Source organism: Lissotriton helveticus, chromosome 9 (assembly GCF_964261635.1).
Source record: "Lissotriton helveticus chromosome 9, aLisHel1.1, whole genome shotgun sequence".
Taxonomy (NCBI): domain Eukaryota; kingdom Metazoa; phylum Chordata; class Amphibia; order Caudata; family Salamandridae; genus Lissotriton; species Lissotriton helveticus.
In genome coordinates, this window is record NC_136070.1 from 337,329,473 (window position 1) to 337,350,079 (window position 20,607).

A 20,607-nucleotide genomic window follows, 5' to 3' on the forward strand; every position below is an offset into this window, starting at 1 on the left:
GACCAACATGGGGTTACAGGCGGCGCACGGTTTGAAGCCTTTTATGGAATGATGGAACTCAACGCCCAAAAAGGTCGATAAAAAGTCAAATTAAAGTCTGCCAAAAAAGGGTAGGGGGTAGAGCTCTCTTTAACAGCTCTGCGCTGACTAACGTGGAAAAAAGAGAACTGATTAAGTGCGTCGACGTGGCACCAATATTGAGGACGCAGATGTCATGCATCGACCAACGCCACCTACTGGTACATAGGGGTACTGCTCAAGAAAAATCTTCCAGATCCAGTACAACGCCTGGTAAGGTCACATTAAAGGAATCTGCAGCTAGATGCATCAATCAGATACATGAAACAAGATGGGGGTGCGGCGAGCCAGAGACATAACCGGTTCAAAAATCCTTCCCCTAAACTACAGCTATCCTACATCAGGCCACAAGCACACAAACTACTGTGGATACAATTATAAAAGCATTTTCAAACAGGATACAGAGACAGACAGATCTCAATTTAGATTAGTCAATTCAGTGACAGATAAATGAAAGGCGGTGTTGGCCTTTCAGGAATTCAAACCTGTGCCTTGGAAGTTCACATGTATTTTACTCATTAAGCCAACTAGTGAGCAGTTACTGAGCAACATATTTGCTTTTGGACAGAAAATACCTCAAGCCATCCTTCGATATGTCCTAGCAGAGGTAATCTACAAGAAATTTAAAGTGCAGCTCAAGTGACACATACAATGAAGTACAGCAACACTGCAGAAGCAGACTTCAAATTGCTTTACCCATAGGATACAGGCAGAAATAAAACAAAAAATGCAATAATAATGTGTCACCTTCTCTGTCCATTTACAAACTCTGCTAAGTCGCATCAAAGACTGCATGAGTTCAACGATTTCCAGTGAATATTTAATGTAATTTCATGTACCACATTCTTGTGCGGTGGAAACAAATACAAAAAAAAACCGGGGTCCAGTATAACCATTGCCATGTTTTTATGGACATGGAAATACCATGATTTAGTGTCAACCATAGTTTAACCAGATTATAAACAGGCCATTAAACCTGTGTATCAAGATTAACTTTCATAATTGAACCACACACCACAATATCCCTGCCTACCATACACACCCAGACAGCACCACAACTGGGCAAGCATTGCATAGGTCTAAAGTTTCTGTAGGCCATTCTGCCACTTGCATTCAAAGATAGAATAACGCAAATTTACTTTGGTCCCCCACCAGGAAGCACACACATAGCTTTCAACACTAAATCAACTCTCCTCACCCCAAAAAGACGGGTCCTCCAGAAGCCACTGGGGAATTCCCACGGATTGTACTTTAAAAAAGAAACACGTCACACCCTCAAGAAGGACTACCCACCACCAGAAAAAAAAAAAAAAAAGTTTTGTTTAGTTCCAGGTTCTATTGTGCCATAGGGAGAAGTGACCAGGCAGATTGCAAAGGAGTATTTAAAGGAACTGGGGTCCCCCATCTAAGATGGCATGGGTATGAAGAAAGCAAAGCGGAATAAAATAAATGGGGGTTGGAACATGTGGGTGAGTTTGCGACTCCCGATTAGGACTTCTATAAAGCCCTTGTCTAAGAAGCACACGGTTCATGCCCTCCAGTACTGCACAAATTGCGGTTAACATTTGACTATATAATTGGTCTGCCTGTGCAAGAAATTCATACAGGTTATATTTTAGGTCTTGTATACTAGACAGCACTAGGAATCTGTTAATGGTTTAAAATATCTCAGTGGGCTTATAGCCTGGCCATTGATTGGCTCCGTTGTCAAATTTGCTCGCTTCTTATTGGATGGCTTTCTTGTCCCATCTTGAATGTGTTCCTCCCCTGAAGCATAGCCTCTTTGCCATCCATTTAATTGTGTGGATTGTAATATTGAATTGCTTACTTTCAGAGAGTTGTTCCGGTTAAGGACTCCAAGAGATTGCATGTGTGTTTCAGCTCTCTCTCATATCTACTTCTCCCTGCCTACCACTGTGCTGCTTTCTACCCGCTATGTGCGTCTCCTTCCAACTCAGTGCTGCTCTGTCACTCTTGCTCCCCCCTACTATGCTTGCTTTTTCCTCGTCCACCTTCTAGTCCACTGTCCTAGTCCCTTACCCAAGAGTGAATTTGTGCTACTCTTTTACCCATTCATCCTGGATCAAGCAAAATCATTTTTAAAAGAGTCAGCGTCCTACGAAGTGACGCAACCGTAGCAGCGGCAACATTGCGTTTTTTCTTTTTCGACTGATGCTGCACAGCTTCTGGAAAAAGTCTGTTTCTTGAGGTTGTACAGCATTATCAAAATGCACTGGCAAAGTCAGTTGGCTCCAAAGGCAAGATCTATTCACATCACCAATGCTCGTTTAGCATTGCTGCTACAAGAAATTGTTTAATAAAGAATTCAGTATTGTTAGCTGTTGAAAAATGGCCCTCTGAAGGTCTACCCAAATGTTTTGCCTTGCATAATTTTCTGACCTAGTTTTTGTTGGCTTTAGGATTGACCACTTTACCACTGCTGACCAGTGCTAAAGTGCATGAGCTCTCTCCTCTAAACACGATGTAATTGATTTACATCCGTTTGGCATATTTAATTTACTTTTAAGTTCTTTGTAAAGTGGTATCCCATATATCCAGGGCATGTACTTCAAATGCTACTCGTGGCTTCAGCACTAGTTGTACGACTCACAGAATTAGCCTTTCAAACCGGTCTCATGCCTGCCACTGCAGTATCTGAGTGTGCCATTTACTACCACTTTAACTTCACATGTAAAGCTTCTTGCCAACCCTTAAACCCCACAAAATTACAAGTCACCCCTAGGGTAGGCCCTGGGAGCAGGCTGTTATACAAGTACATGGTGGAAATGTACTGTCATGTTTTACATTTCCTGATCGTGACAGCCTATTTGGTTTGTCCCTATTATGAGCACTACTCCTCTCATAGGTTAGTATTGGGAATTCCTCAATACACTTAAGCTGCACTTTCTGATCAGAGAGGAGTAGCGTTTTCATGTTTCATATGTTTGGAATGGTAGTGATAAATCCAACCTCACCCGTAAGTAGGATTTAACTTTACTATTTTAGAAATGCAACTTTTAGAAAGCAGATTTCTCAGCACTTACTACCGACAGCTTGTCTCAAATACACATGGGGCTCTGACCGTAACAAAATCAGACACTTCGTTGGACCTGTAACCAGACACTGCTGGCTCTGCATTGTCAGAAGGACTACTGTGCTGCAAGGAGGGACTGCCACTTTACCAACTGCTCTGCTGTATTGGTCTGCTGCTTGCTGAACTGCAGGAGGGACTTACACTTTGAAACCTTCCTTGCTGTGCTGGCCTGCTACCTTTTTGCTGTACTGAACTATAAGTATTCTCCAAGGACTTGAACACTGTTCAGGTCTCAGGCTTATCAAAGACCTCACCCCTTTCCACTGCCATGGGACTCTAACTGGCGAGTGGGTTTTGACACAGATCAGCTTGTGCACCGATCACCACCTCAACCTTAGCCCAAAGACCAGCGCTTCCTCTTTGCCAAGGATGCAGTGGTCCGCTATTCTACAACCGGCGTGGTCTACAAGGCTCAAATTGTTCCGGCTATCTAAATCACTGCCCCACTCGCAACAGTTGCAGGGCCTTCCAGCGTGGCTCTACTGTGACGCGTTGCCATGGGGACCAGGGATGGGTCCACCAGTGAGGTTGGTCAGCCTGGGACATGCACGCTGTTGGGCCCAGATCAGCAGACAGTGCAGCCCAGCAGACAGTGCAGCTCCGGCTCAAAGGCTGTTGACAACTCGACTGAAAGGTACTGTAATTATGCAATAGGTGGGCACACTTGTGCCGTGATGTTCACAATCTGTCTTTGACAAGATAGCTAAAGGCAGTCAAGTCTATATGCGAGACAAACTAAGGGCGAGTGAAGACTTATGGCAAACAGTTTACATTAATTAACCAAGTCAGTATTGAAATTGGAACAGAATATAAAACAGCCTTGAGATTCTCTGGATAAAGTGTTTTACATATCAGTGGTGATGTGACCTGCCCAGACCTAGCTTGTGCTCATAGTTCTACCTTTAGTACCACTACTACCAATTTGCCATGACGAACTCTGACCTGACAATTAAGGAGGGGTTGGGAGGAAATAAAGTTCCACATCTATTGCTATTTCCTTATGAAGGAAGCAAAGGATACAAATTTCAATAGCAGGTTTGGAATATAATATTACAGACAAATTGAAAATACACTACTTAAAAAAATACATACATGAAAAACCTACTAGGAAAACGTTGGAATCCGTGCCACAAACATGAGGTCGGTGTTGTGCAGTTAGAGTATATGGGCCTACTACGAATATGTTTAAGTTAATCATGAGCACAGATTCATTTTAGCACGCTAGTGTACAAAAAAAAAGTATTGCTTCAGTACTATTTTACAGAATTCATAGACCGTAGTAATAACTAGCATGCGTGATTGTCATTTCAAACAAATTTCATTTGTTTACTTTTCCTTAGCCAGTGATATAAAAACATGATTTAAAGAAACCTCTTCTGTCGTAAGATTGCAGCATCACCATCATTAATATTTATGCCTTAAGAGGATCGTGCAGCTATCTACAAGGCAACACAGAAACACTCTTGGGGCACTGGGGTGCCATTGCAATAAGAGCGCATAGCGATAAAAAAATGGCAGCGGCCATAGAACATCCCAAAAAGGCCTCTGTTAAAACATCCGTTTCTAATTCATACAATTCAGCATTCGGCCTCACGCCAGAAAAGAACTGAGCACATGTACCCAGGGGCTCAGTCTGACTTCCACCACGTCACGTGAGCTTATCCCAAACTTGGAGTTTTGGAATACAGTGCAGACCATGCTCTCCGGTCACCGGCAAGCTCAAGATTACTACTATGTAAGCCTGCTTGATCGGTATGTACCCCAGACCCTTTAAGGCGAATTTTGCAACGGAATTCCCAGACGACCTACTGTTACTAACTAAACGTAGTATAACAACGTATTGGAAATCTGAGCAATACCCAAAAATGGGGGTGGTTGGAATGCAAATGTGCTTTTCTGGGAAGAGATTAGCACTCCATAATGAGGAGAGGGGAGAACTTGGAGGTCAACTGCATCTCTTTAGGATGAATTGGTAATGTGGATGAAGCAGCTCAGGGGTGAGGATGATCGAATATCAGCAACTAAGACTCTTGGATGATCGAATACTCCAAATTCGGTGAACTAACTAACTTAGGACACTCGGTTGGGGACTGGCTGACAGTTCTGTCTGTCACAGTAACTATCTGTGCTTCTAATGCCAGGTGTGTTGCAGAAAATGGACCAGTTTCTAGAAATATACTGGTTCAAAGTTAATATGATCAATTTCATTAACAAGTACCACACAATGAGGCGGTCACAATTAAAATTAGGACCACGTATGAGTATTTCAGACAGTTTGTGTAATAAATAGATATGTCATGATTAGCAGACAATCCTTAAATCGACAGCAATACATGGAGAACTTCCATAAACCATCAGCCTTACACTAGATGAAAGTTGCAACAGATTGTGGTTATACCATTTAAGTGTATTACTTATGGATAACCATCTGGGCAACCAGTCCTGCCAGCCCACGTAAAATCAAACAATATTGACAACTTATGAGGAAAATCAAGACCATCTGGCCCCCCACCATAATTATGAGCATTTCAACCATGAATCGCCACTCGTAGGCCTTACAGTTATGCTACAGAGTCTCAACCACTACACCTGCTGGAAGGAGATTCCATCTACCCCTTTCTGCACACAGTTGGCACTACCAAGCTTTCTCCATTACACCCCTGCCTCCCACACAACCCACCATGGCACATGATACTCGTTAGGTTTTTGTATTATACAAATTGATCAGGACCAGGGTTACTATAGCCTAAAATGCATACCTAAAGGCCAGGGAGAAGCTCATGTGCAAAATCCAAACCCCAACGGGAGAGCGACAATTTCTCCTTTCCACAAATCTCACCTACGAGGTAGTTTTTTCGGGGATTTAACGGCAGAATTGCGTTTTTCAAAAGACATGAAGTTATGAGACAGCTTAACATTGCAGAGCCCCCTAAAAACCTGGCTTCGCACTGCGACCACTTCATAAATTAACCAGTGCTGCACGGACCACCTCGATTCCCATGTGAGAATGCACGCTTCTACCATCCTCAGATTTAACAACGCAGCAACACAAAGGACTGATTTTCCAAAACACAGTCATGCAATATTCTCACAGCGTGCCTATCCACGTTTGTTGCACTAGAATGATGGTCAAAACAGCTCAAGTACACAATCTTTTGGCACACAATAAGCCATGCCACACAAGCCTACCTACTACTCATAGGCTGTGGCCAGTTCAAAGATAACGCAGTAGTGCCACATTGAGAGCTGCCCATTATATAAATGTAAATAACAGGTTTAATTTCTTACCTATTTTCAGAATACGCCAGACACCCAGCCCTCCCCCCCCCCCAACCCCCCACCACCGATTCGGCTGAAAATCCAGCTCCCATAACTAGGCATCATTAAGTGATGCCCTAATAACGAGTTGGAGATTAAAATGCAATTTGTGCTAGTGAGTCCAGGTGGTGCGTTCCTGCACTCACTTTTAGGAGCAGACATTTTCATCGCAAGGCTCTGACCCAGGGTAGGAGACAAATTACGCAGGTTAGAGTTAGAGATATAGATAAGAAAAAAAAGCGACAAATGGGAGGAAGCATGAAAGAAAAAAAATCCAGCAAATGATATACTAGACGTGTAAAGGGAGTCGACGTCCTTGTCATTCAGAGGCCTAAGACATTCTTATGGACGAATATGAAATTACGAGTTTCGCGTGTTGTTCGTAGGTTATAAAGAGCCTCAGGGACATGTGTGGCGCAATGTCAGGCAGATTACCTCTCCCAGGTCCCACGTATAATTGCTTTGGATCGTTGGCATTTACTGAACATGTCAACGCACTGGAGCGGCATGGTTTTGAATCCAAGCTAAACTCGATACAGGTTGCAATAAATATATTTGTTGTAACCAGATCTGTAATTGCAGTTCAAACATCTAAAACAGCGGTAACCACATCACACACTCAGTCGCTTCCTCCCAACATTCTCCACTGCTACTCAAGTATGTGCCTCAGCAGTGACTCCAGGGACGAGGACTACGCCCGGGTAAACAGGTGTCGTTTTGCTATTCTATTGCAACCACGTGGATTGAGTAATCCTGCGTACCTTTTACCACTTTCTCGAAAAACTAACAGTACCTATATGCCGAGAGGTTTACTAGATAACCAACACTTTTAAAAGAAGCGAAATTGTGTTAGTTCGTTGCGTGTGAAAACACGACGAAAATCGTCGATTAACTTTACAGCTGATCTTGTAAATCCATATAACTGTAGTCCTAAAACCAGTAAACAAAACTCGAGGGTGGTTACAACACGGCGAAGAGGGTAATCCAGCTGCCGATCGTGGTGCAAACAGATACTTCACGAGCTTATGGCCCACTACTTTCCATATAGGGCGAAGCAATATTGGGCGGCGGCAAAGTAACCCTGCAAGCAGACCACTTTGGTCTTGTTTCCATAAAAAGAAGGCATGTCACTTCACGCCGCACGGTTTCCCCAACTCGGTAATTATGCTAGCATCTTTCCTGCTTTGGGGCTAGGAAGATTCCGAGGGGGGCATCCGAGGTCACAGTATATCCCATCACCGAGTACAGAAGCTGCAAAACATCCACTGCCGCTAGAGGGCGATCCAGACCCGACACAATTATGCGAATCGGGTCTAGTGATTTGAATGCAGTTCTCATTACAAAACTGGGTGACTCGCCCAAGATCACACACGCCCTGCGCCACTGTTTCCTTGGGAACGCTTATAAATAGACTAGGCCATGCATCAAACACTACTTAACGGGTCGCACCACGGTTGCGTCTGAATGCGCGACTCTAACGTAATGCAGGAAGCTTTAAATTATATCATTCGTCGTACAGAGCATGGAAGATGGACGGGAGTCTGGGTGGCGCTTTCATGTCAAGATGGGGTTGGGTCTATCCTAAAATCGCCGAGAATGTTTTCTAGCAGAAATACAGTGTACTGCTGCGAAAAAGTAGCGTGCCACCCAATTACATCACGATTGAGACCTCTAACATGTCATGTCTCTTCTACATCAAACAATGCTTTTAATTAGGAAACATTCAGAAAACTACCACAAAAACTACGGCCACACAAAATAAACGATTCGAAGGAAGAGCATGTACAAACCCAACCGATGGGATCGGGTAGCCTAGTGCAACGAACCAGTAATTATACGATCCCACCCTTTTCAAAAGGGACACATGGGAATCCCTATAACCCGTTAATTCAAAAGACGCCTACATTATTTTCTTAAAAAAAAAAAAAAATACAAAGAAGACAGGTGGTTTACAATTTAAACATCAACCCGAGGTGTGTATTATGAAGGAGGCAGATGGGAAACGTCACCATTTGAAGCGAACACAAAGCAAGCCCATTTAGAAATATGTAATTGAACACACATTCCAGTCGCCCAAAATATATGTGTGTGTATGTATATATATATATATATATACACACACACACACACACACCAAAAAAAACACGTTATTTCCAGGACGGCCATCCGCAGGCCATCAATTCGAATGGAATGTTGACAAATGCAACAATTTTCGACACTCGGCGGAAAATGCAGTGGTTTCTTCGTCACCTAAGAACACACATTCAGTGCGGTTTATTCATAAGCGTTACATTCGTATGTCATACGCAAACTAAAACCTGAAGGATCGTAGAAGCCAACAACTATTTGATGCGTCGGGGAAGGTCGGACTTTCCTCAATGTGCAAGATACTGGTTATGTGTTCTTTCGAAAGGGAATCCATCCTCACCACAGACACACGAAGTCCGACCTCAAACGACTTGAGACGGTTTTGCACAAGCACTGCTCCACAGGTTAAATAAAGGCAACCGGGTGGCATGCGCAAAGGCACCCTTCATCAGAGGATCAATGCACACAGTTTACCTACCATTTTGGTTGCGAAAGGGTTGTGTAGGTTGTCGGTGAACAGATGTAACCCGGTCCTTGGAGAAAGGGTTTTGAGAGAGGGTGGCCGGCTCTGCTGTCCGCACGAAGCAACGACCCTCCCAGCTGAAGCGGCTCCACTGAGTGCTCGGAAGCGTCAGGCTGCGCGGCCACCCTATTATACCATGGTATCCCTCCGCCAATAGTTTCCCCAACCCAACCTGGACCTTCTTTCGGTGTCGCATATCCCACCCACCTCTCACTCTAATAGTGACGTAGCGAAAGGCTCCCCGCCCCGCCCTCGCGCCGTATCTGTTGGCGAAGCCACGCGCTACCCCTCCTCCTCGCTACTGCGGCGCGTGCCCCCGCCCCCCGATCTAGCCGCACGCCCCCGCCCCCCGATCTAGCCGCACGCCCGACTGCGGCGAGTGGCCACGCCTCAGACCCACGGCAATTTGAAGGAGGGAGAATGTGGGGCTTGGACGGCAGTGAGGGATGCCGTGCTCTGAGGGGAGTGGACGGGGTTTGTCCGTTGCTGCAGAAGAATGGACGCAGCGCGGCAGTCAATGCGGGAGTTCTGCGGAGAGTGGTGAAACTTTCTCTGTAAGCTTTTGTTCGCCAATGCGCAACCGCCCTCATTCTTCTCGAACGGGGAGTAATAGTGGAAGACGGAGTGAAAGCAGTCTGCAATATGTATTCCTTCCCCGAAAGCGTATATAGCTTAAACAATATACTTTTCTTTAAAAAAAAAACTGCTTTATAACGGTTTTTTGCTTGGCAAAACCAAAATGTGTTCTTTTTGTGATATGCTTATTATTTATATTAAACCGAACTTCCTTTTAATGAAAACCTCTCCTTTCGCTCGCTAAACTAATAACCTGTGTCAAGGAAATGTTACTGTCCTGCATAACATTTAGTGTTCAAAGTACGCTGGTATGAAAATGCCTATGATGTTTCATTTACATTTTTGAGGGTCGCAGCGCACATATAGTGCAGCTTCTAGTGCAACACATTCAGACATTGCAATAAACTTCATACAGGGAAATTTTTGTGTTGATAGGCTGGTCATGAAATACATATTCTCTAGAGCAGGTACAACAATGATTGCAGAACCAATAGACCTGCCCTTTTGCATGGCGAATCGTCTGATACACGTTTTGTTGCCCCCAGCTGCCTTTCAAAGAAAGTCCCAAAATGAATTAACATCTTCAGCTACAAGGAGCTAGATGAAGAGCCCCTTTATGAAAAGATTGCATTAAAATAATTAAGCTGTCACATCAAAGAAGAGTGTTATGAAAGGAAGATGGACGATTACGTTTGTATTGTAAGCTCAGAACTTAAACGGGATACCCAGCAGTGTACTTCAGAGATGTTTGACAAAGGGCGAGTATTTTTGTTGCATCTATTAAAAATACTATGTACACAGTTGTCTTTACTCTGAAGTAAAACGTTGTACGTGCAACAATATGTTGTCAAGACAGCAAAGTAAAACAAAATAAATGCAAAGAGACAACTAATAAACAGCAGTTTTCATTGCAGGACAAGTTACGCAAACAGCATGCACACCCAAAGGAAAACAAATTATAAACCAGCATTTAAAACGTTGTGCTGTCAGCAAAGTACATGCATCTACTAACACATACTGTCTGTCAATTAGAAGTTGAGCATCATGCAATATTTTATGTCTTGCAAAAGGACTGTTTGATGTCCAATCAACAAAAACCTAGTAGGAACACATGTTGAATGTTAACATCCTCAAAATGGCTTGGCATTTAAAGGAAAGGAAAGCCAATCAAGCAATGACAAACCATGAAAAACACAATAAGCTTGTGGTTGAAAGAGTTCTACCAAAAGCCCACTCTCTATTTTTCGTAGTGCACTTTTTTTTTAAAGAACTGACAACATGAGCTCTTTCAGACAGCTAAATTTAATCACGTTGTAATAAATATAATACTGTGGATATGATCTCTTATCAGGAGGACCGTGGCTAAATGGGACACTGAACCTCTATGTACGTGAACTGATGCTATTAAGTGCGTCTGTTTGGCTCCATACTGTTATCATTTACATTATATCTTGACACCCGGAAAGATTATTCCAATATAGTGAAGGGATAGTTGTGTGCCTACATTCTTTGATTGTGATAATGGCATCTGTCACCATACACTTAGGTGTCTATTACGATCGCCACATGTGCGGCAGTCCCGTGATGCATATTAGGATGCACCCGCCACACTGGCAGGCGCATCTAGCATTTTTTGACATTGCGTCGGGCGGTGCTTTCAGCAGCACCCACCGCAATGTAAACAAGCATTTACAATGCAATGGTTTCGCCTTTGCAAAAGTTAGAGCTATTGGCATTGCTCATGACATTATTTTTATTTATGTTTTAAAAAAAAAAACATAAATAAATGGCATTGTCATTTACAATGCCAATAGAGGGCAGGAGAGCAAGCACAAGCAACGAGGGGGCAGGACAGCAAGCACAAGCAATGAGGAGGGGGGGAGGACAGCAAGCATGAGCAACGTGGGGCAGGTGAGCAAGCACAAGCAACGGCAGGACAGCAAGGGGGGCAGGACAGCGAGCACAAGCAACGGGGGACGGGAACAAGCACTGAGGGGGGAGGACAGCAAGCACGAGCAACGGGGGGCAGGGGAACAAGCACAAGAACAGCAGGACAGCAAGGGGGGCAGGACAGCGAGCACAAGCAACGGGGGCAGGGGAGCAAGCACAAGCAACGGGGGGGGCAGGACAGCAAGCACAAGCAACTTTTTGTGGACCTGTGAGATTGTCAGGTGGACAGGGTCATAGTCTCCCTTGGCCCCCCACACACACAGAGCCCTACACACACACACACAGAGCCACACACACACACACAGAGCCCCCCACACACACACAGAGAGCCCCCCACACACACACACAGAGCCACCCCCACACACACACACACACAGAGCCCCCACACACACACACAGAGAGCCCCCCGCACACAGAGCACCACACACACACACACAGCCCCACACTACACACACACAAAAAATCAAATGGCACACTTTTTTTGCTTACATTTTCAATAAACATTTCCCCAGGCAGGAGGGGGCAGTGATACGGGAAGAAAATCGACGGGTAAGGTGGTGCAGATCAGGATAGGCAGTAGAAAAGTGGGACAGGCCAAACGGAGGGTAAGGGGCACAGCAGGGGGGTGCGAGGGGATGGATAGGTGAGATCCTCCAGGCAGGGAGGCGAGTGCTGTACTTGTAACAGCTGTACGAGGAGATGGTGCAAAGGCTAGGCCAGCACAGACCCTCGAGGTCCTATCTCAACTAATCTGTGGGGCTTTTTTTGCCCCACTCCAGAAGCAACAGCCTTATATTCCATTTGCATTTGCATCATTAGTCTTCTTCATTATCCATTTTCACTCAAATTTTTACACTAATCCTCTTTGGTTAACCTCATGTTTTAAATCCTTTTTCAGCATTTTCTCGTGCAAGGGAATGCTAATTTTCAAAGTTTCGTATGTCTTGGTGGGCCCTCAGAACCTCTCATCCCAAAGACACGACTGAAGCATAATTCATTCATAGCAGTTTATTAATTTCCAATGCATTTCGAACCTTGTTGGTTCTTCATCAGGGATCAAACTGCAAATAACAAATAAAACATGTCTTACAAACACATCTTAAAAAACCATCATGCTTATGTTACGTTTTCTGTCATTTACCCTCCATCATTTACGTCAGATTTTCACTTGTCTGCAACTCAATCAGTTATTAGGTTACCCGCCCTTTGCTGTGCCTTTAAACTACTCGCCTCTGTGTTCTCGCTCGTTGTTTTCCCCTTTGCTTTAAACATCCGTGGGTCAACCTCCCTTACACCCCAATCTCACCCTGCTACGCTTATACATTTCACCGCCTTCTGTTAACCTCGAACGTCTCCGCTCACTACTTCACTGCGACGTGCCTATTCGTCTCTATATACTCCCTTTCCCATGCACTCCTGTCTATTCTTTCCCTTTTGTGGCCGCTCATACCTGCCAACTGGAGAACGTCCTCCATTCTTCAAAACTGCAAAAAGCTCACTGATTATTGAAACTCCCACCTGTCTTAAATAAACCCCTCACTTCCTCTTCACAATTGACCCACCCCTTCATTAACCCGCCCCTTCATGACACCTCTTCGCTACTTTCTTAATTTCCACCCAAAACTACATCTCCCACAATCTCCTGCACAGAAAGCGTCTCGAAGCATTATTCGAAGTTTTTAGCTACCACATCAACCTCAACAAATTGCAGCGTATCCGATGTAAAGACAGTCTTTTTTAAAAACATTATCCATTGTTACTTGTGCATTATTAGTCCTCTCCATCTGACTTTTGAACATAAACTCGCAGCGATGAATCAAGTTCTTTCTCCTTGCACGTTTCCATGTTTTCTCTGATCTTTTAAAAAACTCAAGTACATTGGGTGCAAAACTCCACTGGGCTGAACATTGATACCTACACATAAACTCGGGTTGCACTCCGTTTTTCTTTCCACCAATGTTTCTTCCTTATTCCCACTTTTTATGTAATCCATATTTTCAACTTAAGCGGCGTGCTCACTGCTTTTCGTGCCAGCCCACACTGCACGTGTCGAACATAAACACCATATCTGTGGGGCTTTTTTTTGCCCCACTCCAGAAGCAACAGCCTTATATTCCATTTGCATTTGCATCATTAGTCTTCTTCATTATCCATTTTCACTCAAATTTTTACACTAATCCTCTTTGGTTAACCTCATGTTTTAAATCCTTTTTCAGCATTTTCTCGTGCAAGGGAATGCTAATTTTCAAAGTTTCGTATGTCTTGGTGGGCCCTCAGAACCTCTCATCCCAAAGACACGACTGAAGCATAATTCATTCATAGCAGTTTATTAATTTCCAATGCATTTCGAACCTTGTTGGTTCTTCATCAGGGATCAAACTGCAAATAACAAATAAAACATGTCTTACAAACACATCTTAAAAAACCATCATGCTTATGTTACGTTTTCTGTCATTTACCCTCCATCATTTACGTCAGATTTTCACTTGTCTGCAACTCAATCAGTTATTAGGTTACCCGCCCTTTCCTGTGCCTTTAAACTACTCGCCTCTGTGTTCTCGCTCGTTGTTTTCCCCTTTGCTTTAAACATCCGTGGGTCAACCTCCCTTACACCCCAATCTCACCCTGCTACGCTTATACATTTCACCGCCTTCTGTTAACCTCGAACGTCTCCGCTCACTACTTCACTGCGACGTGCCTATTCATCTCTATATACTCCCTTTCCCATGCACTCCTGTCTATTCTTTCCCTTTTGTGGCCGCTCATACCTGCCAACTGGAGAACGTCCTCCATTCTTCAAAACTGCAAAAAGCTCACTGATTATTGAAACTCCCACCTGTCTTAAATAAACCCCTCACTTCCTCTTCACAATTGACCCACCCCTTCATTAACCCGCCCCTTCATGACACCTCTTCGCTACTTTCTTAATTTCCACCCAAAACTACATCTCCCACAATCTCCTGCACAGAAAGCGTCTCGAAGCATTATTCGAAGTTTTTAGCTACCACATCAACCTCAACAAATTGCAGCGTATCCGATGTAAAGACAGTCTTTTTTAAAAACATTATCCATTGTTACTTGTGCATTATTAGTCCTCTCCATCTGACTTTTGAACATAAACTCGCAGCGATGAATCAAGTTCTTTCTCCTTGCACGTTTCCATGTTTTCTCTGATCTTTTAAAAAACTCAAGTACATTGGGTGCAAAACTCCACTGGGCTGAACATTGATACCTACACATAAACTCGGGTTGCACTCCGTTTTTCTTTCCACCAATGTTTCTTCCTTATTCCCACTTTTTATGTAATCCATATTTTCAACTTAAGCGGCGTGCTCACTGCTTTTCGTGCCAGCCCACACTGCACGTGTCGAACATAAACACCATATCTGTGGGGCTTTTTTTTGCCCCACTCCAGAAGCAACAGCCTTATATTCCATTTGCATTTGCATCATTAGTCTTCTTCATTATCCATTTTCACTCAAATTTTTACACTAATCCTCTTTGGTTAACCTCATGTTTTAAATCCTTTTTCAGCATTTTCTCGTGCAAGGGAATGCTAATTTTCAAAGTTTCGTATGTCTTGGTGGGCCCTCAGAACCTCTCATCCCAAAGACACGACTGAAGCATAATTCATTCATAGCAGTTTATTAATTTCCAATGCATTTCGAACCTTGTTGGTTCTTCATCAGGGATCAAACTGCAAATAACAAATAAAACATGTCTTACAAACACATCTTAAAAAACCATCATGCTTATGTTACGTTTTCTGTCATTTACCCTCCATCATTTACGTCAGATTTTCACTTGTCTGCAACTCAATCAGTTATTAGGTTACCCGCCCTTTCCTGTGCCTTTAAACTACTCGCCTCTGTGTTCTCGCTCGTTGTTTTCCCCTTTGCTTTAAACATCCGTGGGTCAACCTCCCTTACACCCCAATCTCACCCTGCTACGCTTATACATTTCACCGCCTTCTGTTAACCTCGAACGTCTCCGCTCACTACTTCACTGCGACGTGCCTATTCGTCTCTATATACTCCCTTTCCCATGCACTCCTGTCTATTCTTTCCCTTTTGTGGCCGCTCATACCTGCCAACTGGAGAACGTCCTCCATTCTTCAAAACTGCAAAAAGCTCACTGATTATTGAAACTCCCACCTGTCTTAAATAAACCCCTCACTTCCTCTTCACAATTGACCCACCCCTTCATTAACCCGCCCCTTCATGACACCTCTTCGCTACTTTCTTAATTTCCACCCAAAACTACATCTCCCACAATCTCCTGCACAGAAAGCGTCTCGAAGCATTATTCGAAGTTTTTAGCTACCACATCAACCTCAACAAATTGCAGCGTATCCGATGTAAAGACAGTCTTTTTTAAAAACATTATCCATTGTTACTTGTGCATTATTAGTCCTCTCCATCTGACTTTTGAACATAAACTCGCAGCGATGAATCAAGTTCTTTCTCCTTGCACGTTTCCATGTTTTCTCTGATCTTTTAAAAAACTCAAGTACATTGGGTGCAAAACTCCACTGGGCTGAACATTGATACCTACACATAAACTCGGGTTGCACTCCGTTTTTCTTTCCACCAATGTTTCTTCCTTATTCCCACTTTTTATGTAATCCATATTTTCAACTTAAGCGGCGTGCTCACTGCTTTTCGTGCCAGCCCACACTGCACGTGTCGAACATAAACACCATATCTGTGGGGCTTTTTTTTGCCCCACTCCAGAAGCAACAGCCTTATATTCCATTTGCATTTGCATCATTAGTCTTCTTCATTATCCATTTTCACTCAAATTTTTACACTAATCCTCTTTGGTTAACCTCATGTTTTAAATCCTTTTTCAGCATTTTCTCGTGCAAGGGAATGCTAATTTTCAAAGTTTCGTATGTCTTGGTGGGCCCTCAGAACCTCTCATCCCAAAGACACGACTGAAGCATAATTCATTCATAGCAGTTTATTAATTTCCAATGCATTTCGAACCTTGTTGGTTCTTCATCAGGGATCAAACTGCAAATAACAAATAAAACATGTCTTACAAACACATCTTAAAAAACCATCATGCTTATGTTACGTTTTCTGTCATTTACCCTCCATCATTTACGTCAGATTTTCACTTGTCTGCAACTCAATCAGTTATTAGGTTACCCGCCCTTTCCTGTGCCTTTAAACTACTCGCCTCTGTGTTCTCGCTCGTTGTTTTCCCCTTTGCTTTAAACATCCGTGGGTCAACCTCCCTTACACCCCAATCTCACCCTGCTACGCTTATACATTTCACCGCCTTCTGTTAACCTCGAACGTCTCCGCTCACTACTTCACTGCGACGTGCCTATTCGTCTCTATATACTCCCTTTCCCATGCACTCCTGTCTATTCTTTCCCTTTTGTGGCCGCTCATACCTGCCAACTGGAGAACGTCCTCCATTCTTCAAAACTGCAAAAAGCTCACTGATTATTGAAACTCCCACCTGTCTTAAATAAACCCCTCACTTCCTCTTCACAATTGACCCACCCCTTCATTAACCCGCCCCTTCATGACACCTCTTCGCTACTTTCTTAATTTCCACCCAAAACTACATCTCCCACAATCTCCTGCACAGAAAGCGTCTCGAAGCATTATTCGAAGTTTTTAGCTACCACATCAACCTCAACAAATTGCAGCGTATCCGATGTAAAGACAGTCTTTTTTAAAAACATTATCCATTGTTACTTGTGCATTATTAGTCCTCTCCATCTGACTTTTGAACATAAACTCGCAGCGATGAATCAAGTTCTTTCTCCTTGCACGTTTCCATGTTTTCTCTGATCTTTTAAAAAACTCAAGTACATTGGGTGCAAAACTCCACTGGGCTGAACATTGATACCTACACATAAACTCGGGTTGCACTCCGTTTTTCTTTCAGTTAACAGAAGGCGGTGAAATGTATAAGCGTAGCAGGGTGAGATTGGGGTGTAAGGGAGGTTGACCCACGGATGTTTAAAGCAAAGGGGAAAACAACGAGCGAGAACACAGAGGCGAGTAGTTTAAAGGCACAGGAAAGGGCGGGTAACCTAATAACTGATTGAGTTGCAGACAAGTGAAAATCTGACGTAAATGATGGAGGGTAAATGACAGAAAACGTAACATAAGCATGATGGTTTTTTAAGATGTGTTTGTAAGACATGTTTTATTTGTTATTTGCAGTTTGATCCCTGATGAAGAACCAACAAGGTTCGAAATGCATTGGAAATTAATAAACTGCTATGAATGAATTATGCTTCAGTCGTGTCTTTGGGATGAGAGGTTCTGAGGGCCCACCAAGACATACGAAACTTTGAAAATTAGCATTCCCTTGCACGAGAAAATGCTGAAAAAGGATTTAAAACATGAGGTTAACCAAAGAGGATTAGTGTAAAAATTTGAGTGAAAATGGATAATGAAGAAGACTAATGATGCAAATGCAAATGGAATATAAGGCTGTTGCTTCTGGAGTGGGGCAAAAAAAAGCCCCACAGATATGGTGTTTATGTTCGACACGTGCAGTGTGGGCTGGCACGAAAAGCAGTGAGCACGCCGCTTAAGTTGAAAATATGGATTACATAAAAAGTGGGAATAAGGAAGAAACATTGGTGGAAAGAAAAACGGAGTGCAACCCGAGTTTATGTGTACCTATCTCAACTAATGCCACGCAGGCGCCGAGCCATATAACGTCCACTTTTTCCTGCATCCGTTTTTTTGTCATTATATTCGAATATAGCAAATTGGATCCATTTCACAAGTTTAGTATCCCCAAAGTGAGCCCAAGCTCATCTTCCGCCAGTGGAAAAAATGTGAAAACCAATGTGCCAAATTTGAAGGTCTTTAATAAACGATAGATTGGAAGCTTTTGTCCATATATAATAAGCACATCTTCCCTTGGGTGTCCACTGGGCATGGCTGGGTGCCAGATTTAATAAAAGATCTGTCTGTGTGATTAGTGTCCCAGCTGCAGTCAGTGCTACATTGAGGTGAAAGTGCCAGTATTGCCATCTCGAGGCTTCGGCTACATAACAGATCACATCACGGCACTGGTATTGTAGGCATGTACCATAGCCACTTAGAAACGTGAGTTGTCGCCGCATAATGGGTGCCCACTGGCACTGCGCTACGGACAGGCATCTCTTGACCCAGGGACTACACACAGACACGAGCAGATAATGAAAGTAAATGAAAGCAGTGTTACAAAGTGACACATTCGTGGAGGAACAGCGAAGTGTGCGTGCGCGGAAGAGGGGTGCTCACACGCCGCTGCTCGGGAAATGCTCTATGTCCGGATGAAGGTGCGAGTGGGGAATTTAAACGGCATCCCCGACCTTTAGAACGTTGTCACCTTCCAGGAAGGGAAGCCAATCTCGATTCATGGGCGGTACGGCAAAAAGGGTTTGTGGTACTGGGGTCACAGTACACAAAGTCGGGCACAATGCCACTACTCACTATGCAGCGATCACCTACACTAAAGGCACACCAGGAAGCTGCTGGCATTCGGCCACCATCCAGGCATTACTAATGCCCCATCCAGGGGCTGGCAGCCCAGCTCTGCGTTAGTATGGTGGTACCTCACCGACGGCACAAGGCAGGGGGCACTGCTCCTACTGTAGGACCAGTCGAAAACATTTCAGTCCTTAACTTATGGCTGGGAGTAATGCCCCATGGCACGGAGTTTATCCCTTCAACATGTTCCAGCTGGCATCAATGTGCCCGCTCCCTTGGTCTGGGGCTCCTAAGCCTGCCCCCCTCGATCGGGCTGTTGTTCCCACCTTCAGTGCGGATCCGGGTCGTTACCCCTCTTCAAGCTATATGGCTGGCGTGCCCCGAAGACCGCTGTAGGGGTGGCCTCCTCGCCATCCCTGCCCCACAGGTAGTATTACTGCCCCCTCCGTAGGGGTTACCTGCCTCTCCGAAGTATGTGTGTAGTTGTTATGAAGTGGCACTCACACAGTGTAGGTCTCTCACCACTTAATGCCCCCTCCCGCCTTCGGATCTCTACCTGCCCAGGCTCACCTTGTCCTGCTTGGCCGGCTCCGGTGATGGCGACGTCGGGGTCGGCTTGTTGGCTGCTGCGGGACCAGGTGAGGGGGACACCGGGGGGCCGCCTTCTCTGCCTCCACTTTAATGAGCCGGCGGTTGGGGGACAGGAACCTGCCGCCCGGGGCCCCCCCGGGGGCAGACTGGTCAGCGCGCCCCCCGAGCGCTGCTGTAAGTGTCCTCAAAGTCCCGTTCCTTCTGCAGCTTGTAGGCGCTGACGATTTCCGGCTGCGGGGCGGGGGTGACGGTGCAGGCGGCTCGCGGGGCCCCCCCGGGAGCGTCTGTCGGTAGTCCGGACGGGGGGCGCCGGGGGAACGGGTTTGGCGCTGCTCTTGAAGCCCAGGTGCTCCTTGAGCCAGCGGGCCATGCCGGCAGTGCATTGCTGTCCCGTGCTGTGGGCCTGCGGGGGCCCCGGCCGGGCCGCGGGGCTCTGCGGGGAGGCGGGCACAGAGGAGCGGAGCGCCGGGGCTCCGCTCAGCATCATGTGAGCAGTGGCTCTGCCAAGCAGGAAGCGGAGACATGTGGGTCGGGAGCCCGGGATCGCGGGGATAGAGTCAGGGCAGGGCGTCCTCTGGCGGCCACATAACAAGTGAACAAATTACAAAAGCAACCAACACCACACTGCTGCGGTGACTCCTGCCGTCTGCAGCTCGTCCGACATCGGCCAGCGGCCTCAGTGCGCAGCCCACCCCTGCAAAAGACACGTCCAAAATGGCAAAAACATGCAGAGACAAAAAAAAAATAACATCCGCCCACCGCCGCATGACGTTGTTAAAGGGACGGGATGAGTAAAAATCGCCGGACCGCCCACGAATCTGCTTGGGCAATGACGGACAGATCTCTCTTCCAATGGCTAGCCTCCATTTATGGAGCTAGCCAATGGAAGAGAGAGGCGGGACAAAGCCCCGTACTGCTAAAACATAAGATTTCGC

At 45.0% G+C, this 20,607-nt stretch overlaps 1 protein-coding gene and 1 long non-coding RNA gene across 3 annotated transcripts in view; one reads left to right on the plus strand and one right to left on the minus strand.

Annotated features, from left to right (window-relative positions):
• The window catches only part of CALM1 (calmodulin 1), a 72,217-nt gene extending 62,873 nt beyond the window's left edge, over positions 1–9,344 (minus strand). Inside the window, exon 1 of the mRNA XM_078660060.1 lies at positions 9,057–9,344. Within this exon, the coding sequence (XP_078516186.1) occupies positions 9,057–9,059 (3 nt within the window). The 5' untranslated portion in view covers positions 9,060–9,344. The remainder of the gene's footprint in view (positions 1–9,056) is intronic.
• Positions 9,345–9,523: 179 nt separating this feature from the next.
• LOC144782743 (uncharacterized) overlaps positions 9,524–20,607 on the plus strand; it is a 264,368-nt gene continuing 253,284 nt past the window's right edge. For both annotated transcript variants that reach the window (XR_013601237.1, XR_013601236.1), the window contains exon 1: positions 9,524–9,655. This is a non-coding gene — a long non-coding RNA (uncharacterized LOC144782743). The remainder of the gene's footprint in view (positions 9,656–20,607) is intronic.